Below are 21,857 nucleotides of genomic sequence, written 5' to 3'. Positions count from 1 at the left end.
AGCATTACAAAAATATAATACTTTCAAGATTGAGGTGTATCCATTATCAGAATCACTCACTACCTTGCAAATTAGAGTACATACAACCTGCCCAGGTACTTTAACAATACCCCAACTCCGGCTTCGAACAACTACCAGCAATAAACCCCTGCTCAATCCACGGCAAATCTGCCTCATGAACCTGTGCCGCTGGTTCCAAGATGCGGTCTATTATATGAACTACGCCCTATCAACCATTAATATTAGCATTGCTCGGTCTCAATTTGAATTCCGCGACATACCCTCGTAACAGGGATATCACCCTCCACAACGCGCGCCACCTGGTTCAGAACGAGGTCGTCGTCCTGCATTTGTGCGCTGACGAAGAGGTACGTTGCCGTCTGAGAGCATACATGAGCGCCAAAGTTATGTGTAAACTGTGAGTTCAATAAATAAAGAACTTACCTGAAACCGCTGATGTGTACCATTGAATGCGGACATCTTTAACACCGAATTCGGCACGTAGTGGTGGAGGAGAGTATTTCCTAGCCACCATTGACCCTTTCTGCATAATTGGTGAATCATATCAGCGCCAAATTACATACTCCAATAATACACTCGTAATTTTTTAGAAAGTAGCACACGTACGGTGTTTTCTCAAACGTCTCAAAATACTCCCCCGTCGCTTCAAACGCCTCGTTACTCGGCGCAAAGAATGTAAAGTCCCATGTTGGATTCGTGTCAAATGCCTCTTTAAACCCTGCGGGTCCGTCGAGGGCTTCGTGGAGACGACTGAGATCTGGTCTGGAGGCTATGAAGTCGTAGAGGGTCGTGGTGTTTGCTAGTTTTGGTGGTGTATACGTTGCTTCTTCGGGGACGGAGCGGTAGGCGAGGGGGTCTTGAAAAGATGCCGCTGCTGCTGTTGCTGCTAGAGCGAGAATAGTGTTGTGAAGGATACTAGAATTCATAATCTGGAATAGGATCCTGGTTTTTCTCTGCGTTTGATGTTTTGCCTGTTCCTGTGCGGGCTAAGTGGGTACATGTTGTACCTAGGCTAACGGAGCACCTCCGGCATACAGTCCGTCGCGATTAGCTCCAGGAACAAGGAACGTTCTACGGAGCTTGAATAAATACGTAATTGGAGAAGGGAAGAAAATTAGATCCCGGCTTAAATATTGACATAAGAGTTAAGTGGTTTGTTATTGATCAGACAACCATCATCCAGATCAAGGGGCCCGGCAGATTGACTGCAGGCATGATGTCCTTCGTAAGTCTCCAAGCTACCTACAATATCGAGTATTTCCCTTTCTAACTCCAAATCCAGAAGATGTTCCTGAGATCCACCCTCCTGCCCCTCCTCGCCATCCCAGCAATAGCAACAGTATCTGACGTCCCGTCCATAAACCCGCCCATCCCACGCGTAATGGACATGGCTGCAGTAAACACATCAGCGTACTTCAAGCGCCAACCCTCCGACTTTGAACACCCAGGCCTCTGGCACACCCACGATGACCTGGAAACCGCACGCCAGGGTGTCCTATCCGGCACCGAACCATGGGCATCAACATTCACCCGCTTCTCCTTAGACAAATACTCCCAGTCGAACTACACCATGCAAGGTCCACACTCCGTGATATCCCGCGGCTCAATCTCAAACTACACCTCCTTCGCCAACGACGCAAGGGCGGCATGGCAAAATGCCTGGATGTGGTACATCACCAAGAACCACTCCCACTGGGAACGCAGCGCATCCATCCTCGACGCATGGGGCTCAAACCTCACATCCATCCTCGGCACAGACCGGAGCCTCCTAATAGGCTTAGACGGGGATCTCTTCGCCAACGCCGCCGAAATAATGCGGTGGGAGGGAAACTGGACTGAAGCCGGCTCCTCATGGCGCGGCGGCAGCGGATTAAGCATTCAGCTGTACTGGCTTTTTGCAAAACAGAGTGTTCCGCTGGGACAGGCGAACTATGGGATGGTTAGTATCAAGGCGCTGATGAGCTTCGCGGTTTATCTTGATGATGTGCAGTTGTGGAATTATGCCGTTGATGCGTACATTCAGGATAACTGTGCGGGTGTTTTTGGGACGTATCAGAGTGACACGGGACAGTCGATTGAGTCGGGACGGGATCAGGGTCATGCTATGAGTGGATTGGGGTGGGCGGCACTTGCGGGGAGGGTTGGCTCGAGTCAGGGTGTTGATCTTTATGGATTGGGTGATGATCTTCTTCTGAAGGGGGCGGAGTATACGGCGCAATATAACCTGAATCAGAGTGTTGAGTTTGATCCTAGTTGGTTTCGGTGTGAGGCTGTGCTTGTTGGTGGGCCTTGGGGTGCGATTTCGGAGGAGAAGAGGGGGGTAACCAGTGAGAATCCGATGTGGGATATTTTGTATTATGAGTTTGTGAAAAGGAGGGGGGTGGATGCGCCGTGGACGAGTAGGGCGAAAAGGGAGGTTGGTGTTGAGGGGGCTGTTGCTGGGAACGATCAGCCTAGTTGGGGGGACTTGATTTGGGCTTATTGATCGTTTCGAGCGGAAAGGGACTCTTGATCTACTAGCCGAAAGTTGGTTCGCATTGAGAAGATGCTATAATTCTGTATTAGTTGCTCGCTATATAGCTGAATGGCGAGAAGCTGTTGATAGCAATAGTAAACACACCCATGGCTGTGATATTTCTTGTAAGGACAGGTTGTTCTCGGATAATTCCATCCAAAATCAAGGACCTTATCACGGTCTATATTTATTCTGTATATGTTCAATTGTAACCATAGCCTATTGACGGCACAGGCCTGGTTTACACCCAATCAGGCCCTCACTATACCCATCTCCAGCAACATGTTACCAAGCAAAAGAAAGTAATAGTCCGCATAAACCAGCCCATGATCTGCCCACCGTCTCGTTGCAAACTCATAGTTGCACACAGTAGCTGCCTCAAGAATAGTCTCGGGAATCTCCAGACTATCGTGCTGCTTAACTTCACCATTGCTGGTCGAGTTCAGGGAGACTGTCAGCCGTCCAGGCTGGGTCTGTCGTTCAGTCTCGGGGTAGACAGCAAACGCTGTTTCCGTACTGTCGACAGAAAATGTCGCCGTCGATGGCGTCATGAATCTCGAAACTGTTCCTTCCAATATTCTAAGCGCGCTGTCTAGGTAATGTTGAGCTGCCGTTCGATCCGTGTACCTGAGAGCTTTGTATAGCAGGACCAAACCGCAGCAAGCGACCATTCCTGCAGATGTATCTCTCGGACACGATTCGTTCACCGGTGCATCAAAGTCCCAGTACGGAACATAATCCTCTGGTAAGTGTTTCATAAAATAGTCTGCCAGGTCCTTTGCCGTTGCAAGGAACTCAGCCTCCCGCGTCCACTCGTACGTCTGCATGAATCCCAGGATGCCCCATGCCTGTCCACGACTCCAACAGCTCTCATCACTGTGACCTTGATGTGTGAATGTCTTCTTCGGCTCTCCTGTAGCAGGGTCGTAGTTCACAACGTGGAGAGTGCTTTTATCCGCTCGAACATGATGTTTTTGGCTGGTACGCGCATGGGCAATGGCAATATCGTAGAGCGACCTATCCCCCGTCTCGTGAGCGACCCAGAACAGGAGATCCAGGTTGAGCATATTATCGATGATAACAAGGAAGTCAGTCTCTCGGTCTGAAGGTGCGAAAGAGTATCGTATTGTGTAGCATTCGTCCCAAGATCGAATGGACTGCACGCGTGCGTCGAACCGCCGTGCAAGTGAATGCGCCGCAAGGACAAGACTGTTGTATGCCTGCGGATCCCTATAGAGTTCCCAGGCTTTGATTGCCCACGGAGCGATCATAAAGCCTAGGTCATGCGTGTCTTGCCGACCGGCATTTTGATGCAGACTGGCGCTCCACCATTGGCATAGGTGGTGGAGGTGAAGACGGTGCGGGAGAGTCGAAGTAGCATTCCCGGTTTGCCCGTAGAATCTTGGGTGCTTGATTTGACGCTCGTGAACCAGGTACAATGAACCTGGGAAGAATCCGGAGGTCCAAAAGTCGAGGTTCCGGTAGACGTAGCGTTTATCAGTCCCTGTATACTCGGGATACAGAACGGGGGGAGTGGCACCACCGAGGGCTTTGCGGGCAACATTCCAGATCTTGATAACGGTGGACTCGCCATACAGTGTGTTGACAAGTGTGTCGGAGATTACCTGCCTGATATCGGTGTCTGTGTATTGTTCGCCATGAGTCCCTAAGGGCTTTGAAAACAAAGGGCCCCTGGCCGCTACGGGCTCCAGCTCTCGTTCAGCGCTCGGTGGCATGATCGGAATAGCAAAATAGATTGACGAATAAAAAATGGACTGCTTGTAACGGCCCTGAATAATTGATCATATGGTGAAGGGCAATTTTGATATGGAGTCGCCGGGCTAATTACCGGAGCACACGCCGGCGGAATGGCGAGACGACCGGCGGATCTCCAGACATTCTCCCGACTTCTCTAATCGAGTGCGATCAAAAGTCCCCTTAAAACCACAATCTTACTCGGAATAACTGCCAAGAGCGTTTATCAGCAGCAAAATGGCTGATACCACAAACGTCAACAAGGCCGATATGCCCGTGCACCAGGAGCACATCCCCGAAAAGGGTCTGCAGAATGCGGCCGCAGACGACGAGACAGCAGCGTATGCTGTCGGTGATCCAATAACTATTGACAAAGCGACGAACCGAAGACTCTTTCGGAAAATCAACCGTCGAGTTCTTGTGTGCATGCTTGGAGTGAGTCGCTCCTTCCTCGTGACAGACCCGTTGCTAATTCTGGCAGACATATTTCTGCCAGTCTCTTGACAAAGGGACTCTTGGCTTTAGTTCCATTATGGGGATTCAAGAGGATGCCGGTCTTGACGGGGACAAGTACAACTGGCTTGGTGAGCATCTCCGTTGGTGCGTTTGACATGCCTTTCTGGGAGTTAACAGCCCTAGGAACCATTATCTACATCGGCATCCTGGTCGGCGAGTACCCGACGAACTTTCTTCTTCAGAAGTTGCCCATTGCAAAGTACTTGGCTGGAAAGTGTGTATTTCCCTCCTTTCACTAGAACATTGCTGACTGACTGCTGCTACAGTGTCTTCCTTTGGGGCGTCGTTATCATGGTATGTCGGCTCCCAGTATAGTCAACAACAACTTATACCCTTTCTAGTGCACCGCGGCTTCCAAAAATTTTCCAGGATTGATGGTGGTGCGCTTTCTTCTGGGGTATGCCTACCTTATTCTTGACCCAAGATTCCCTCTAACTATTACAGTATTTTTGAGTCCTGCGTACAGCCGACGTTCATCATCATGACTTCGATGTGGTTTACGAGGGAAGAGCAAACACTCCTGACTAGTCTCTGGTACTGCAGTACGTATAATCAAAACTCCCAGTTTGCAACGCAGCTAACAATCCAGTGACTGGTGTCCAGTTGATGGTAATCCCTAACCTAAATACCCTTACCTAATCTCATTGTCGCGATCAATCTAACTGCCGTATTAGATCGGCGGTATCCTCGCCTGGGGAACTAGCCAATACATCGGCCACAATATGAAATCCTGGCAACTGCTTTTCCTGTGCCTCGGTGCCGCGACCTGCGTCTGGGGTGTAGTACTGGGCTGGTTCCTCCCTGATAACCCGATGTCTGCGAAATGCTACACCGAAGCTGATAAGCGACTAATGGTCGAGCGAGTCCGAGCCAACGACACTGGAATTCAAAATAAGGAGTTCAAGAAGAGCCAGTTTATAGAAGCACTCACCGACCCCATGAGTTGGTTGTATGTCCTGCTGCAGCTGACCAGCACGCTTGTCATTGGAGGACTTGGAGTGTTCTCGAATATCATCATTCAGAGCTTCGGGTTTACTACACTGCAGACGCAGTTGCTGAATATTGCACAGGGTGGCGTCACCATAATTGTCATGGTCGGCGGTGCGTGGCTGGCGACGTGGTCGAAGCAGACCATTGCTGTGATGCATTTGTGGACATTGTATGTTTTCTTTCTTTTATCTCTATTCTTTGATAATAAGACGGCTAATGTGCAATTCAAACAGTCCAGCAATAGCAGGAACGGCCGTGATCTATGCCATCCCACCCACACCCTCAACGCGCATCGGCCTCTTGATCGCTTTCTACGCAACGCAATTTGTCCTTGCAGAGGGGAACCTCCTCTTTTCGTTAATCTCACGTAACATTGCAGGACAGACAAAGAAGTCGACAGTACTTGCTATAACATTTATTGCATGGGCAGCTGGAAATGCCACTGCTCCTCAGGTAGGTTGCCCCTGCCATTGTTCTTAGAAAGACAACACTAAGTTTTATCAGATTCTCCAATCCACCGACGCCCCAAGATACACAAAAGGTTTCACAGCGCACTTTTGTCTCTACGCATTATTTAATGCTTTGCTTGTCGCCTTGCGGGTTCTTCTTATTTGGAGAAACAAGCAGAGCGCCAGGGAGAGAGGTGGCGAGGAACGAGACCATGCCAATGCATTCTTGGATTTGACCGATCGGGAGAACGTGGATTTTCAGGTTCGTTTCCATACTTGCTCCCTGTCTATACATTTACTTGTATCTGGTGCTGACATCGATTGTAGTACGTCTACTAAAAGTGCCTTTCGGTGGTGATCATTTGAAATGGATCAGGTTTCCTCGAACTGGCTGCACGAGAGAGAGAACGAAGGAAGAACATGACATAGTGTACTTATCTACTGAGATTGTCATCAATTATTTACAGTGCTTTTGTCGAATTCCAGCTGCCCTATTGTGTTTGTGAGGTTACCTGTGCCACCAAGCCAGGCTATACAGTTCCCGAAGATGCATGCGCCGACCCCGGCGACGCCTGACTCCCATTATTGTGATTGCCAGCCGTACGCAAATATGCCATACTATCCCACCCGCTCACCCATCCAGACGCCGAAGGCAGCCCAATACCAATACCAATACCAACACCATCACTCCCAAGACAAGCATCAAAAGCATTAACGTCAAGACCAAACGGACTAGAAACCTGCTGAAAAGAAGGCGGCAGAGGCGGAAACCCAAATGTCAAAGAGGGGTCCAGCGGCTGGTCTTGAAAGTCTACAAAAGAAGCCTGTTCTGTCTGTGGATTCCCTGCTCCAATGAACGGTTCAGGCGGCACGGTAGTCGGAATGTTAAAATGTGACGAGGCCTGCACTGTTTGAGACGTAGCCCCAGATGTATCTGCATTGTCCCCAGCCGTTTCGGAATAGACCGTCTGCCGAATATCAAGGCTGCATCCAGGATGCTTCCCTGCTGCCGTAGAATTAGAAGAGCAATGACTATCCCTCGCCTGCACAAGCCTCTTCAGAAAAACCGAAGCCAAACTCTCCTCTTTCTTCCTCTCCGACACCCGATCACAATTCCCATCACGCGGCCCAGCCCACCTCCTCGAAATCTCACTCAAGCTCCGAATCAAGGTATCCAACTCACTCGGAATCGCAACCCCATAAAACCTCGAATGCGTAAGCAGCATCCGCCCCGCAATAAACAGACAGAACGAAAACTGCGGATTCGTGAGCATACTCGAGAACGCAAGGAATTGCTGGCCTATGCTCGCTATTTCCGACGCAGCCTGGAGACAGCTTTCCGCTGATGAGGACGAGGGCAGTTTTACGGGGGAGGTGCGCCAGTGGCCTGGTGGGTAGGCGATTGCTTGGTGCAGGAGGATTATGGCGGTGTTGTGTGTTATGTGTGCCAATGTGAGATTCGAGTCCATTATTCCGTCAGCGTTGACGGCTGAGGCTTCGCGCCATTTGGTGGGGAGGAAGAGTTTCCACCTGTGAATATGAGTTAGGGCTACTTACTAAGAGGATGGGGGGAGCATACTGAACCAGCCGTAGATCGAGTTCCTTGAACCGCATCAACCACAGCTGAGCCTCATCTGAATTCCGTACATCAAGCGGCTGATGAACGAAGAAATTGGAGACCAGCGCCAACGACTCCGTAGCCTCAATACAATACGCAAACCCACCAATGGAGCTCCTCTCAGCAGAATCAGTCCCAGCCCCAGTCCCAATCGGACTCCCTGCCAGAATAGCAGAAGCAGGAGGTCGATTCGATCCCGCAAGCGCAGAATCAGAAATCCCAAAATACGGCGCCCGAACCTCCTCCTCCCTCTGCCACAACGTCCCCTCGCAAGGTAAGCGCCTCTTAACATCCGCACTAGTAAGACTAACATTCCACCCCGTCGAAACGCTACAAAATCGGTCCATCAGGAAGACGGTCCAGAAGACGCGCCGCCGCTCTTCGGCTTCTTGCCAGCATGTTGAGGGGTTTATGAATGTGATTCGTCGGATGAGGCGTTCGCCGGCTTGGGTTTGGGTGCGGTCTTGTAGGTTGTCTTCTTCGACGCTTAGTTGAAGGTGTTCGACTGTGCGGGTTGTGCTGCCTACGACGGACCAGGAGGGGGGGCCGCGGCCTCGAGCGATCTGGTGTAGTCAGTATCTGGAGATGGTAGGTGAAGAGTATGGGAGATTGGGATACGAACAGTATCAAATGCGATAATAACAAGCGCCTGCAGGTTCTGAACAGAGAACGACTCCATACTATGCAGTACGACTTCGCGTCGGCATTTCTCAGCCACAGCGGATTTCTTCTCCTCGTCGGCAAGAATAGGGTGAGAGATGAATCGTGTGCATGCTGCGATTATGGCGTAAAGAACATAAACTGCTCTTTTCCTCCCCTCACGAGACCGTATCTGCTGTCTGAATCGATGGATATGCAGAATCGGTATCCAGTGGTGGATATTGTCAAAGTAGAATTCGATTAGGCGGGTCATGAGTTCGGACTCAATTATCTCTGTCGGTGTTGGCGGTTCTTTGTCGTTGCTTGAGAGTTCAGTTGAGGTCATCCGTCTCTTCGTCGGTCGTGCGCTATCCCCCGTTCCTCCCTGCTCATCCATACGTCCCGTCCCCGAGCCGGAGTGCTCTGCGACCTGCAAAAGCGAGCGCTTGATACTCTCCTTCTGCCTCTGGATCCCTTCCCCATTGTCATTCCCACTATCACCCCCATTGACCCCATTCTCCTTATCAACCCCAGGAAACATCCTACCCGGATACACCCCCTCCCACATCTCCCTCCACAACACCCCCTGCCCCAAAAACATATTCTCGAGCGTCTCGATCCTTCTTGAAAGGGCGTCCACCGCGCCCGCGCGCAAACCAGGCTTCAATTTCCGATCATCGTAGATACAATCTGTGTTGAAGCGCACGCATTGACTGCATGGTTGCTCGCGACTACAGCGCGCCTTTTTGCGGCGGCACGATTGGCATGCTGGGATGTCGTCGTCGGATTGGTGGGCGGGCATTGCATTCCTTCCAATGGATTGGGATACAGATGGATAGGATTAAGTGGGGAGAGAAGGTAAACTGCATTGAATGTCTAAAGTTTATAGACTACGTATCACTTCGATTTTGACAGCCCGCATAACTCCAACTTCAATTCCAACTCCAACCCCGCCCCCAGGTTTCGGACTTCCCCGCAGGGCGCAGGGTCTACGCAAGCATGGCAGGATCATAAGGTAAGGTGTTTTTTCCGCGTGGGATGATAACCGTACTCATCAGGCAAGCTTCAGGATCATGTTCGTCAGCCTTCAAAGCATCCCTGTCCGGGCACCGGGGGAATCAGCGGGCATTTTCCCGGGCTGGCTAGCCCTCTTCACGTTAGAGGATTAGTTTGACGGGCTTGACTCCGGGAATTATCCCGGCAATCAGAGATAAGGACGTGGATTGGTTTAGGACGGTTTGAGGAATATATGTAGAGCGGGAAAACCTTCTGCAGAAATTGTCGGGGATTTTGAGGTAGATTTTGATAGGAGGCGGCACGTTGTTGGCTGTGTACACACCCACTGATGACCTGAAAGGCTGAGCCTGAGACTGACGAGGATGACACCTGAGGCAGAATTGCCATGCGGCACATAGGCTGCGCTAAGCGGAGGATAGACTAGCTTCCCGCAACCTTTTTAGTGCAGCCAATCGTAAATCTTTCTCGTGGTCTTGGCACTTTTGCCCCACTCAATATCCAAAGTCGAAATTTGCATCCCGCCTCTCCTCAAAATGCTCCGCCAGCCAAAAAAACGAGCCACCCAAGAACTTCAAAAAGTCATGACCAATACCGGTGTCGAACCGGTGACCTCCGCGGTACAAAGATTCAATCAGAATCGTTTGTTAACACGGCGTTATAACCGCTAAACCAATCGGCCAATTCTTGATAAAGAGATTTTGCTCAAGAAACTTATAAGGGAAAGATTTAGATTGCACGCGGCTTATAGGGGCTTAGGAAGGATCTAAGGTGCAGTGCGATGCGGAGGTGGGTATTTAGCCGGTTGCAGGTGCAGAAAACCAAAAATATGTACCGTTTGTTGAGTTTTGGCGGTTCAGTTCGATGCTAAGCTGCGGTACCAGCATAGCATCGTTTTGTGGTAGTGGTATGTTGATGCGTTCGATTCCAATGGAGTGACGAGTTTTTCCTGTACTACCTCTTTGTATGGTTGCTTCCCTGTAATTCGCAGACTGGACGAATGCATCTACTTTAGCCTTTTAAATCAGGGGGAAGAGTCATCAGGGGAAAAGTGTACAGACAAATTGGATCTATCTTGATATCGCTGAAAAGGGAAAGAAGTTAACTGTACCTTCTCTGTAAAGAACACATTCTTGCGAACTGTTTCACCTGCCTACATCTACTAATCGCCAGAAACGAGTCCCTAACTCCTTCGCTTAAAACATCGTCGGAGCTCACAGCCTCACCGTCGGCAGTTGTGATAGATTAGAACATGATCGACATCGTTCGGTTTTATATAGAGGGTAGTTCGGTTCCACTCAATATATATCCACGTAAGACACCCCGTCTACTCTGTACAACACCGCTTACCCTTGCTCCCTATCCCTGAGGAAGCGGAACAGATCTCGGCCACCGGATAAATGCTTGATTGACTGTGTTAGGAAGGAGTTAAGCTGACCGTTCGTGTGTCAGAAGAACTTTTCCAAACGTCCGCTACATACCCCGTGGGGCGATCATCAGGGATCGAACAGAGGCCGTATTCTATTTTCATGTAATGTGATGGCCTGGTCAGCATGGCAGCAATACATAAAGGAGACGATGCGCCGCTTATCAGATCAGCTTGACAGTTCCTCAGAGTAGACTTCAACGTAGGTAACGATGAAGTCTTCTTTCCTTATTTCCCACGCTGCACTTGCAGCCGCAGCAATCACCCACCCCGGCCTCCTGCACACAGACGCCGACTTCGCGCGCATCGCCTCCTCCATCGACACCCAAACCGAGCCCCAATACACAGGGTGGAACAAGCTCGCCGCGCACGCAGACAGCACCTATACCCCCTCCGCAACAGAAACAGTCTGCCGCGGTACAGGCTGCGACCCACAGAACTACCCCTCGCTCTACAGAGATATCGCATCCGCCTACGCCAATGCAGTCTACTGGAAAGTCACAGGGGAGACTGCGAACGCGGATGCTGCTACGTCTATTCTCGACGCGTGGAGTTCCACGCTTACAACCGTCACGGGGAGCTCGGATAAGTTCCTCGCTAATGGACTTTACGGGTACCAGATGGCAAATGCGGCAGAGATATTGAGGGGTTATGAATCTTGGGATGGATTGCAGGATATGATTGATATGATGCAGGCTGTGTTTTTGCCGATGAATGTGGATTTTTTGGTTAGGCATAATGATGCGGAGGATGATCATTATTGGGCTAATGTATGCTTTTACTTTGACCTCTCCATTGGACTTGAACAGTGCTTACTGATTGAGATACAGTGGGACCTCTGCAACCTCGCCTCCCTCCACGCTATCGGCGTCCTATCCGAGAACCAAACCGCCATCGACCAAGCCCTAGACTACTTCCAGAACGGCGTCGGAATGGGCGCGCTAGACAATATGATTTGGACGATTCACGAGGAGGAAGATAGCGGCAAGGCACTGGGTCAGGGCCAAGAGGCGGGTCGCGACCAGGGACATAGTCTCCTTGACTTCGGACTCCTAGGAGTTCTTGCGCAGCAGGCTTATAACCAGGGGGAAGATTTGTTTGCGTGGGGTGATAGTAAGATTCTTGCTGGGTAAGTTAACCACAACACCTAACATGAGCAGCCTGCCTCTTTTCTATCTTGGAAGGAATCTGTAACTGACCAATGGACATCAACAGCGCCGAATACGTCTTCAAATACAACACGAACAACTCAGTCCCCTTCTCCACGTACACGAATGTGCAAGGTACGTCGACGGAAATCAGCGAGTCTGGACGAGGCACAATTCGGCCCATTGCTGAGCTGCTCTATGCGCACTATAATGGTGTCAAGGGGCTTAATGCTTCTTGGACTGGAGCTTACAGGGATTTGGTTACTGAGGATGGAGATTATGCGGAGGGTGGTGGTGGTGATTACGGAACTACCAGCGGCGGATACGATTCTTTGGGATTTGGAACTGCGTTGTTCCGGTTGGATTAGATCGTGAGACGTTGAGAGGGCTCCTCAGAGGGTTGATTGAAAGTTCTTATTTTGGTGTTGTGTCTACTTTGTTATCTTTTGTTCAAGTGGAAGAAATGACCTTGAGGGTTCAAGAATGATTCGTTAAGGATACAACGTTCCTAGCGTATTTTCCCATAGCCATACGTATCAGTTTTTGACCTTGATATCTATCCATTTCTTGGAATAAAAAGCCTGATGACATATCTATTTATACCGGCCTCCCCGTCCGCATAAAAACATTACTCGGCCTACTCCTCCCCCTAAACTCCTCATCAACCTCATAAACAATCTCACCCCCATCCTGATTAAACCCCATTCTCCCATAAACTAGCCTCCCCATACTCGACCCCTCAAGAACAGCCTCCAACCCCCCACGACCTCTCGCCTCATCAAGCCCCCACTGAACAAGCGCATTCGCAACGCCCCGTCTCTGGAAAGCCGGATCCACAGCGCAAAGATCAAGTACCATAACAGCAGGCGAGGAAGTAGAAGCCGCTTCCTGAATAACTTCAACGCGCCGTTTGTGCAGGCAGCGATCTACCTGACGCACATATCGTTGCTCAGCTAGATCGCCGGGGTAAAGAGCATTGAGATCCATAGCTTCACCCAGGTCTGTGGCAGGTTTATCGCCGTATCCATCAAGCATAGAAGCCTGGACCCAGATCGCTGCTCCGGCAATGACTTCTTTGCCGTCGTTGTTATCGACGGTAGCCTTGAGGAAGATTGTATTCGGCTTGCCGTTTCGATCTGTTGTTGTTGATTCCCACCGGTCGACGAATCGAGTAATGCCGGCTTTTCGGCCTTCGTCCGTGTCCCATCCGGGATTCATTGTCATCCAGAAACCATCTGCTACTTGTGTGCCGAATGCTGAGGCTGTGATGTCGAAGAACCGCGCCAGGTCGAAGGGGTCTGTGATTGGTGAGACGCGAACTTGGGTTTTTGAAGCGATGGTTGCCATTTTGTAGGTTTGCTATGGATATAAATTTGATGAAGATGGGATATCTGGATGTGACCGGAGGTTAAGGTAGAGGTATGATGTGGCCACTTCATGATCCGGGTTCAAAGAGCGGGTCCAGAATTAGGCGACTGGGCATGTGGCTTTCTCCGGAATTACTCCAATGCGGGGGATTTTTATCAGTGGGGTTTACTAATATTTTGCCCTCAAGATCCTAGTACGCCTTGTAAATCTATATTAGTCCCTGCAATGATGCACCGAGCCCCTTGATTAGCGGTATGTTTGGTTCGGACAAGACGGTAGCTAGATGCACAATATGTTCTACCTGTCTCCCGAGATTATTTTCTCAGTTTCTCATGGATCATGTCTGTGCCATGTGTGAGTAGACAAAGTAGGATAGAAAGCGGGGGAAGGGTCCGTTTTCTTCTAACCAAATATGCAGCACAGTATATAAGCGACTGGATGATCAAGCAATATCCCGCGGGGCTCTTGATTTGGAGATGCGGTAGTTAACCTAACTTCTTCTGGGTCTCCCGTTGCCGGTTAATTCCTCTGAAGCTGTTCATGAAGGATCGCATTCTCTATAGAACTTATTGCTCAGCCAGATATCTGTAAACATTAGGTACTTCGTACCTTTCTTGAATTCAGCTGCAGATACCAGTCGTCAGACCCAGTTCTGCACCCGAGATTTCGTGCTTTTACCATATCCGTGTCTTCAGCGCTCTCTAATCCTCCTCCCAAAGCAAGCGCACGCTCAGGGAGCAAATTGTAGGTTGAATAGGTGGGGTATGACTATCTCCAGGAACGGTCATGGGAACTGGTGCGCGACAAGCTGTGAGAAAACAATTTCACCGTGGACACCTGCAAACCTTCAATATCACGGAGGAAAGAACGACCGGCAACGAAGAAGTGTATCTTCCTCCTAGGAAACCCGGACCGCTGTCTCCCGGCTGAGGTCTGGGCAGGTGCGATGGGCCAGCACTATGATCATATGCACAGGAAGGAGCAACCGTGACCATTCCTTCCTTCGCTTGTTTTTCCCTGCGAGACCCGAGAGGAAACGGATCGGGAGGAGACCTACAGCGACAGCCACCCGGTTGCTTGCTCCAGAATGAACAGTAACAAAGCTACGGACAGAGTCGTTGTATTTCGTGTCCAACATGATTGACTTGATATCATAAAGCCACCTGTTATACCCTTCTTGCAAATCCCATTTCATGAACCCCCCACTACTCCGTACAATTCATGCATCTCAGCCTCAGCCTCAACTTCAATCCCAACAGCCCTACCAAGTCAGGACCTCAACTGTCCAATCGAGCCGGTGCACGTCAACCCCCCTCTACCCTTCGCATCCTTCAGCCTGGCGATCGCCACCTCCGTCCCGCCTCAGCCTCCATATCCTTGATCGCCAAATATAAGCATGCCACCGACAATCGGGCGCTTGGAGAAGGGTACAAATGCAGCTAAAGCTGCAAAGGAGGGAAATCCAACAGCGATGTCCTGCTCAGCGAGCTCACTAGTATCTGGACGCATTGGCGCATGCCGCCTCAATACCCAGACTCTCGGGGGCGGGAGGGCAGTGCTTGTCCCTGCCCTATGCCAAGAGATGGTGCACCTAGGTATGTTAACATCTCATCTCTTATTTTGGAGCGATGGGCAAGATTCCATATGCTTAGAATTTGGATGGACGGGTCGGCAGTGTCCCTATGTGTCGTGTCCAACTGTTTGTGATTGTTCACACAGGCTACAAAAATAAAGCATAAGCGGGCTTCAGTATAGGGCGGGAGATGCGGGATGTGCTAGACGGGACGGACGGAATGGCGGCATGCTGACTCTATAGAAGCCCCTGTTATACCATGCGGCTACTCATGTTCCACTTCTGCCTAGCCCTCGTCGACTTCATTTACTCTGCATCCCCAGCTGCAAGAATACCATTGCGTGCTAACTATCTCCTATGTCCTAATTTCGCAAGCGACGACTACTGTATGTACCAACAGGGTCAATATCTAGCTACAGATATAGTTTTCTAGGCGCGAGCTAAGCGTGGCAGTGCCGCGATCGGGAACGCTGATGGGCAGCGGGGGGTTATCGGGTATGCGGTGCGCTGTAAGTGTTGATCTCCAAGGCTGAGCGAGCCAAGAGACCAAGGATCGGAAGGAGACTTGGTACTTGGTATTTTGATCTCGACGGGGTTGTTAATTTTAGACTGCGACCGGGCCATATCAACAATTCCTTTTAGTTCAGACTAGATGAGATGGAGAAGAGCGTTGGTGTGGAGTAGTACGGTACAACGGTAAGATGTCTCTACTCTCGAGTCATTTAGTTGATTAATCGATCGGACGAGTCTAGCTATTTAGCCTCCTTCTACATACAGTAAAAGGTAAATCTATATCTTTCACCGTATATATCACGCGGTATATACCTCCACTTTACAACGGTACTGTGCCGAAACATAGTATAGTGTACTTTATAGATCACGACCTTCAGAATAGTAAATGACTGACTCACAACAAGGACCAAATACGGGACCCAAGAAACCCAACAACAACCACCTACCCCATGCAGGCAACGACGCGAGAATCCCCGATCGCAACCCCTCGCATGAGCATCTTATAGGCCATGAAGACTGACCTAACCGAGCCGACTAGTACTGAATTCCACATGCAGATTTCCACCATGTGGATGACCTCACTGCTTACTTCGTCCAACCCTACAGAGTAGTTACAGCAACTAACTTAGTAAATACTGCATGGCATCACAAGCGCAGAAATGCAGTCAGGTAGGCTAGTCTAGACCTCCCAAACCAAGAGTGTGGGGTAAGCAGCAAGCCTAATGAGCCACCGCCACGAGACTGGCCTTAGATCGCTTAGAGTTGGTTGTGTTGGAGACGCGGCGAATAAGAGTCTGAGGGGCTTGAAGGATGTAGCCTCGTGGGAAGGGAAGGGACTTGGGCGAGGGTCTTGTTCTTGGGAGGTGAGGTGGGTGGCGGGCTTATTTCTCACTGCATGTGTTTGTTTGTTTGTATGTACAGAGTTGACATGGGAGTAAGCAGGTAGAGTTGTCATGTGGTCTGTGCATGGTGAGGAGAGAGGAGAGGAGAGGAGAAAACGAAAGAGAGGACTGCATGATACTTTCCTCTGTAAAGTGTAGATTCTTCAGTATCCCGCGTCTGCCCGAGGCCATATGCCATAGTGTAGGTATAGTGATGGTGTGCTCTCCGCTAACAATTCGCGATGGCTGCGACCGGTTATTGAAGGAAACAACTTCACTAACACAAAAACAGCTAGCAGTGATCTGCGCTAAACAGCAGAATGGAGCCCATTAATCTAATAATCAACGTTTAATCTATCTCATCTGATGTCGGAGATATTAGTATTACGACAGACTTACAGTAGCTCAGTTGCTCACCCCGCCATGCACTCTACACTCGGAGTACTTCTTCTCCGATCGATCAGCTGCCTTGTTGACGCCTTCTCCTTGCAGACACACTTACGGTCCTTCTTGACGAGAAACAGCGAATTCCGACCGGTAAACCCGACAGCCCTGGGCCAGCCTGGACAAGACAAGACGGGAGGGACGGGCGCAACGTGGCCCCAGCAATGGGCCTTCTTTATCCATGCCTGTCCTGGGCACAGCTGTCACTGTTTTAGTCTTGGTGTCAGTGTCAGACAGTCAACCAGGTAACCAGACCCAGAGCTTAAAGACAGGCGGTGCATGGCAGTGCCTGATCCTTTCCTCCGCGATTCGGGCACTCGGTGCCTTGGCTCGCCTATCACCAAGCAGATGGCAAAAGATCAGGATGCATTCTGCGCGACCCCGTATGACAGGTTGAGTGCTGAGTCGAGGTGCCTGCGCCTGCGGTGTGACGTCGGAGAGTCAGGCACTGCAGGAGCACTACAGAGGCAGGGCTGGCAGGACTGGCAGGCCAGGAGCCAATGCGATGAATGAAGGAAAAGAGGATCAATCCCCCCTGGTAAACAAAGACATCATAGGCGATCCAGCAGCCTATCCCTGCCTTGACACAAAGAACTCCAAGACAGCCGCAGCCGATCGCGCCAATAATTAGTTGATCCTCATACTTGCTATACTCAAGACCTTGTAGAGCGCCATTCGTCGAGGCCCGTGACACGTCACTTGCGTCCTTGCATTGCGCGATATTACCTTTACAGAGTAGTCTTGCAAGACTGCCGAGTTCTGGAAGCTTTGCTAGTTGGGCGCTGCTATACAATCCCTTGCGTGACATCAACACGCGACTGGAATCCGGACTGGAGGGCTTTGCACCCTAGTCTTTAGTCTCTTAGTCTAGTCTATCCTGGTCATTCTGGTGCTATACTATGTAAGTGGGCTTGTGCTTGGACTGGAGTCAAGTACCCTATAAGTACCCCATTCCGCATTCCATTCACCTTCATTCTCCAGTCAGATTCCCCTTCAAATTAATTTTACTTCTGCCTTATAACCTTGTCTGTCCTACTCATTTGGTCCTCATCCGACTCTGAGTATTGACTTGCTACCGCCATGAACCTCCGATCCCTTCTCGCCCTCACGCTGTCCCTCACGGGGACAGCCCTCTCCCAATACTCCAACCCAGGCGAATGTACCGGCGACTGCTGGGGCCACGATCCAGGCTTCCAACAGCGCGTCTCAGACGGGCGGTACTTTCGCTTCTCAACGGGAGGTGGCATCCACATCCATGCCTCGAATGACTTGACGGGCCCATGGGAAGCCGTGGGAGAAGTGCTCCCTGGCGGATCAATCGTTGATCACCCCGGCAGCACAAACCTCTGGGTGAGTTTTGAGTTCTGAGTTCCCTGTCTAATCATCCCTGTTCTTCTTGGCCGTTTCCTTCGTCCGAATTCAAATCAGACAATGCAAGCGGCCAATCTTGGTCCATTGCGGCTGGGGCTAGCCCAAGCCCTAAGAGTCTTATCTTCCGACCAACCGACTCCGGGCTCAGCTCTCCCCGCACGATCAGCGTACAAGTCTGGTCACGATTGTCATACCCCGATCTGTTCCCTATGATGTCTTTGTCTTGTGATTATGTCACATGCCTGCTTTCCTTTCCTTTCCTACTGCATGCATGAATGAAGTGGTTTGCTGCGTGCTTGCCTCTCCCCACACTCTCCGCATTCCAACCAAACAACCAAACAACCACATCCCCAAACCAATCAACTAACATACCCCAGGCCCCAGACGTGCACTACCAAGCAAACACAAACCTCTACTACCTTTACTACAGCATCTCAACCCTCGGCTCCCGCGCCTCCGTAATCGGCGTTGCCTCATCCCCAAACCTCCAACCAGGCAGCTGGACAGACCACGGCGGCCTCTTCCGCACAGAAGAAGGCGGCCCCTACAACGCCATCGACGCAAACTGGGCTTCTATCGGCGGCAGTCCGATCCTTACGTTCGGCTCTTACTGGAATGGCATTCACCAGGTTCCGCTGGCTGGACCATTAGCTTTGGCTGATGGTGCAACTGCGACGCAGATCGCGTATAATAGTAGTGGGAACCATGCTATCGAGGCGGGCTATATCTTTTATCGACGCGGGTGGTATTATTTGACGTTTTCGTCGGGGCAGGCGAATAATTATGATGTGAACTATCCGGATCAGGGGGATGAGTACCGCATCAACGTGTGCAGAAGTCAGAGCGGGACTGGTGGATTCGTATGTTCTTTTCCAAATTCCCACTCTCCCCTCCCTCAACCAAGCTTTAAGCCCCGTGCTAACAAGTGACAGGTCGACCGCGACGGCGTCTCCTGCCTAAACGGCAACGGCGGCACGACGCTGCTCGCATCCCACGGCAATGTCTTTGGGCCCGGCGGCCAGGGTGTCTTTGAGGATAGTACCCGTGGCTGGACGCTGTATTATCACTATGCGAACCCGACGATTGGGATTGCGGTTAGTGATTACCAGTTTGGGTTTAATGTTTTGCAGTGGGCGGATGGGTGGCCTACTGTGTGAATTTGAGCTGGGGATGACTTTGCTGGGAGTTGGGGGTGGGGTGAGGTTTAGGGTGGGTGAGGAGTGAGGACGGTCGTTCACGCGTGCTATGACTATCTCCGCGATTATTATTTTTTGGATTGAGTGGATTTAAGGCTATACAGGTAAGGTATACCCATAGCCAGGACAGGACGTACACGACACATGAATGGACTTGATCGACTTAGTTGGGGGAATGGCTTTGTCTATGATACCCATACTATCGTTTATAACATACTTATATACTTTGCTCGTCGAGTCGAGTCGACTCGCTTGACGTCGGCGCTGTTGATAATGATTATTGCATAATTGCATACTTGCATCACACTTACACTTTTGGTTCCACCTGTACTCTGTAAATCAATCTCATAGACTAACATACTACATACCCCCCGGCTGGTCTTGTGACTGTATAATGCGCCTGAAATCTAGGTGTTGATCCTACTTTACTTTCCTAAGCGCAGGCTGAATGCCTGACTACATTGCGGAGACTCAATACAAATCCATGACGGATTCCGGTGGTCACCCAGTAAATGGAGGGCCAGGAAATGAAGCGCATCAACATTCCGTCCCTTCCGCCAACCTGCTATAGCCACTATGAACATTGTTCTAAATCAAATCTGTGATGCCCCCTGGTCAGAAAGCAACAAAGCCTTGTACATTATCCTAGATCGGTCTCGATTAGTCCAGAAATTCTCTCATTGAGCCCTTTAAAGGGCTAGGTAGAGTCCGAAGAACCGGATTTGGTTAATGCGCGACATTCAGGTCTACTTGTAGTGTAGATCAGGGTCTAGTTTTTGAGACCCCTGGTACCTGCAGAGCGCGGAGAGACTTACAAAGAAAAAGACAAAGACTCTGAATAGATGGTTACAGTAGGCGCCTGGCCAACCTGTCCGCGGCTCTAGCGTGGGCAGGTTCAAAGAGCACCTCCTTCAATGAACTGGCGGGGGTAGTAAGGATAGCCGGAAGAAGCTAGATTCAACCGACTAGAAGGACGCATCGAGCCAGAGCGCGTCTCGCCGGTGTGGTATCGAGAGAAAGCAAAGAAGATGAACTTCGACGAAGGTCAGATACCAGGTACTTGGCCGCCGGGCCTAATGGAGCCTGGAGATGGTTAGAACTTTCCGTTCCTAGACCGACGATGTTTGAGTAGTCTTGCGCTTTGATGAGCGAGAGTGGCCAGATATGTCTATTAGTTTCATCTGATCTCTAGGTCTTGAAGTGTTTTTGGATGTTCTGAGGTGCATCATTAAGCTCATAAGGAAAGATGGTTGCGATTCCATTCACCCATCAAGCACGCTTGAGTTTCAGATATATAGATCGGCGACAAGGTTTATGAAGCCAAGTCCGACCGCAAGAACTTAATCTGGAGGTCGCATTCACTGTCGCCATTACCTTCTCAGATTCGTAATATTTGGAAACTACTGGTTGTATAGATAGGAGTAGCACACGCTAGCACGAGAGTCATAAGGCAGCCCTCGAGCGAGCCCTGATCAACGCTATGGCTCGGTTGTAGGTAAGATATGTATGAAAGCTTAACGCAGCCTACTGTAGGTAAGAACGCCCTAGACCATTGCAAGGCTGCCTTCTAGATATTCACCCATGCTGTAAAAGGCGGCGTAACATTCCTCAGACATATGCGCTCCATGATATGCCTGACTATCAAAAGCTTAAAGCTGGTCTAGAACATTCCACATTCTCATGCCATACAACTCGTAGATAAAGTTCTGAGCTGTCATGTGCTCTCCGACAGAGCAATCTGCTCCTGCCGAAGCTTCAGGCTTATGGAAGGTACTTAAAATGTAGGGGTCATCAGGATTCTCCTCGTTCGCAGGGGCTACCGAGCCTCGGTGTTAGCAGTCCTTTTCTAAGACATGGCAACCTTTGGGACATTTCCTGCATTTGCACGGTTGTTCAACTTTAGACGTATTCTCTTACACAGATGCTACGTCGTCTTGATTGAATGCAACAAAGGATGTCCCTGCACAATGATGCGAGACAGCGAGGCTGCCATCAACATCCATATATACTCTTGCATTCAGCTGATGTGGCTGAGTCGGCGAGGCTCACCCAGCCTCGTCTGTCAGTGCCGCCAGAGAAAACCACCGTGATGCGAGGGGATCAGCTCACACTGTATCATCTACTTCCTTTGACAAGCATACTAACTTGCAAGGCGACACGTTCAGAAAGTACCACTCATCCCGGCCGCATCCAGAAGTCCTAATAACGAATGGCGAACAGCCGGACGAACACCGGGACTTGGATGACCATGGCCGTCAACACTTGCAAACAAGTGATGAGTCCGATACGTCCCCGTCTACTCCAGTGCTTGGGAAGGTAGAAGAGGCAAAAGCACAGATTGTGCGGAGAGGCTCGCCTGTATACTGGGACTCGACTATGCCTGCTTTTCCGCCGGATGGTAATATCCATGGATTTGGCTC

At 50.3% G+C, this 21,857-nt stretch overlaps 8 protein-coding genes and 1 non-coding gene across 9 annotated transcripts; 4 read left to right on the top strand and 5 right to left on the bottom strand.

The window, feature by feature from the left end:
- Nucleotides 1–100: 100 nt before the first annotated feature.
- BDV14DRAFT_198289 (uncharacterized protein) lies at nt 101–947 on the bottom strand (the record flags this gene model as incomplete). The annotated part of the gene is made up of 4 exons (XM_073772899.1): nt 101–226; nt 282–380; nt 445–544; nt 628–947. The coding sequence occupies 4 exons, from the start codon at nt 945–947 to the stop codon at nt 101–103; spliced, it is 645 nt and encodes a 214-aa protein (XP_073630153.1).
- Nucleotides 948–1,237: 290 nt separating this feature from the next.
- Nucleotides 1,238–2,506, top strand: BDV14DRAFT_198288 (uncharacterized protein; the record flags this gene model as incomplete). The annotated part of the gene is made up of 2 exons (XM_073772898.1): nt 1,238–1,246; nt 1,304–2,506. The coding sequence occupies 2 exons, from the start codon at nt 1,238–1,240 to the stop codon at nt 2,504–2,506; spliced, it is 1,212 nt and encodes a 403-aa protein (XP_073630152.1).
- A 45-nt stretch (nt 2,507–2,551) lies between these two features.
- Nucleotides 2,552–4,312, bottom strand: BDV14DRAFT_170177 (glycoside hydrolase family 88 protein). Its single transcript, XM_073768164.1, has one exon. It carries the CDS (start codon nt 4,270–4,272, stop codon nt 2,788–2,790), a length of 1,485 nt encoding a protein of 494 aa, XP_073630151.1. The 5' UTR covers nt 4,273–4,312; the 3' UTR covers nt 2,552–2,787.
- A 216-nt stretch (nt 4,313–4,528) lies between these two features.
- BDV14DRAFT_198286 (putative MFS transporter) lies at nt 4,529–6,585 on the top strand (the record flags this gene model as incomplete). Its single annotated transcript, XM_073772897.1, has 11 exons — nt 4,529–4,726; nt 4,773–4,875; nt 4,931–5,021; nt 5,074–5,101; nt 5,149–5,204; nt 5,252–5,349; nt 5,397–5,416; nt 5,482–5,966; nt 6,031–6,250; nt 6,302–6,508; nt 6,574–6,585. The coding sequence occupies 11 exons, from the start codon at nt 4,529–4,531 to the stop codon at nt 6,583–6,585; spliced, it is 1,518 nt and encodes a 505-aa protein (XP_073630150.1).
- Nucleotides 6,586–6,776: 191 nt separating this feature from the next.
- Nucleotides 6,777–9,305, bottom strand: BDV14DRAFT_207649 (putative C6 transcription factor; the record flags this gene model as incomplete). The annotated part of the gene is made up of 4 exons (XM_073775184.1): nt 6,777–7,249; nt 7,280–7,776; nt 7,826–8,427; nt 8,487–9,305. The coding sequence occupies 4 exons, from the start codon at nt 9,303–9,305 to the stop codon at nt 6,777–6,779; spliced, it is 2,391 nt and encodes a 796-aa protein (XP_073630149.1).
- A 797-nt stretch (nt 9,306–10,102) lies between these two features.
- On the bottom strand, nt 10,103–10,199 carry BDV14DRAFT_t51. The gene has a single exon. It is a non-coding gene; the product is annotated as a tRNA-Val (tRNA).
- Nucleotides 10,200–11,155: 956 nt separating this feature from the next.
- Nucleotides 11,156–12,459, top strand: BDV14DRAFT_198284 (putative GPI anchored protein; the record flags this gene model as incomplete). The annotated part of the gene is made up of 3 exons (XM_073772896.1): nt 11,156–11,713; nt 11,774–12,072; nt 12,159–12,459. 3 exons carry the CDS (start codon nt 11,156–11,158, stop codon nt 12,457–12,459), a joined length of 1,158 nt encoding a protein of 385 aa, XP_073630148.1.
- Nucleotides 12,460–12,688: 229 nt separating this feature from the next.
- On the bottom strand, nt 12,689–13,438 carry BDV14DRAFT_198283 (GNAT family N-acetyltransferase; the record flags this gene model as incomplete). Its single annotated transcript, XM_073772895.1, has 1 exon — nt 12,689–13,438. One exon carries the CDS (start codon nt 13,436–13,438, stop codon nt 12,689–12,691), a length of 750 nt encoding a protein of 249 aa, XP_073630147.1.
- Nucleotides 13,439–17,854: 4,416 nt separating this feature from the next.
- On the top strand, nt 17,855–19,440 carry BDV14DRAFT_170171 (arabinan endo-1,5-alpha-L-arabinosidase). The gene is made up of 3 exons (XM_073768163.1): nt 17,855–18,220; nt 18,619–19,101; nt 19,174–19,440. The coding sequence occupies exons 1-3, from the start codon at nt 17,951–17,953 to the stop codon at nt 19,396–19,398; spliced, it is 978 nt and encodes a 325-aa protein (XP_073630146.1). The 5' UTR covers nt 17,855–17,950; the 3' UTR covers nt 19,399–19,440.
- The last annotated feature ends 2,417 nt before the right edge of the window (nt 19,441–21,857 follow it).

The sequence above is a fragment of the Aspergillus stella-maris genome (assembly GCF_047715825.1).
Source record: "Aspergillus stella-maris strain CBS 113639 unplaced genomic scaffold BDV14scaffold_15, whole genome shotgun sequence".
Classification (NCBI taxonomy): domain Eukaryota; kingdom Fungi; phylum Ascomycota; class Eurotiomycetes; order Eurotiales; family Aspergillaceae; genus Aspergillus; species Aspergillus stella-maris.
This window is presented reverse-complemented; position numbering and strand designations above follow the sequence as displayed.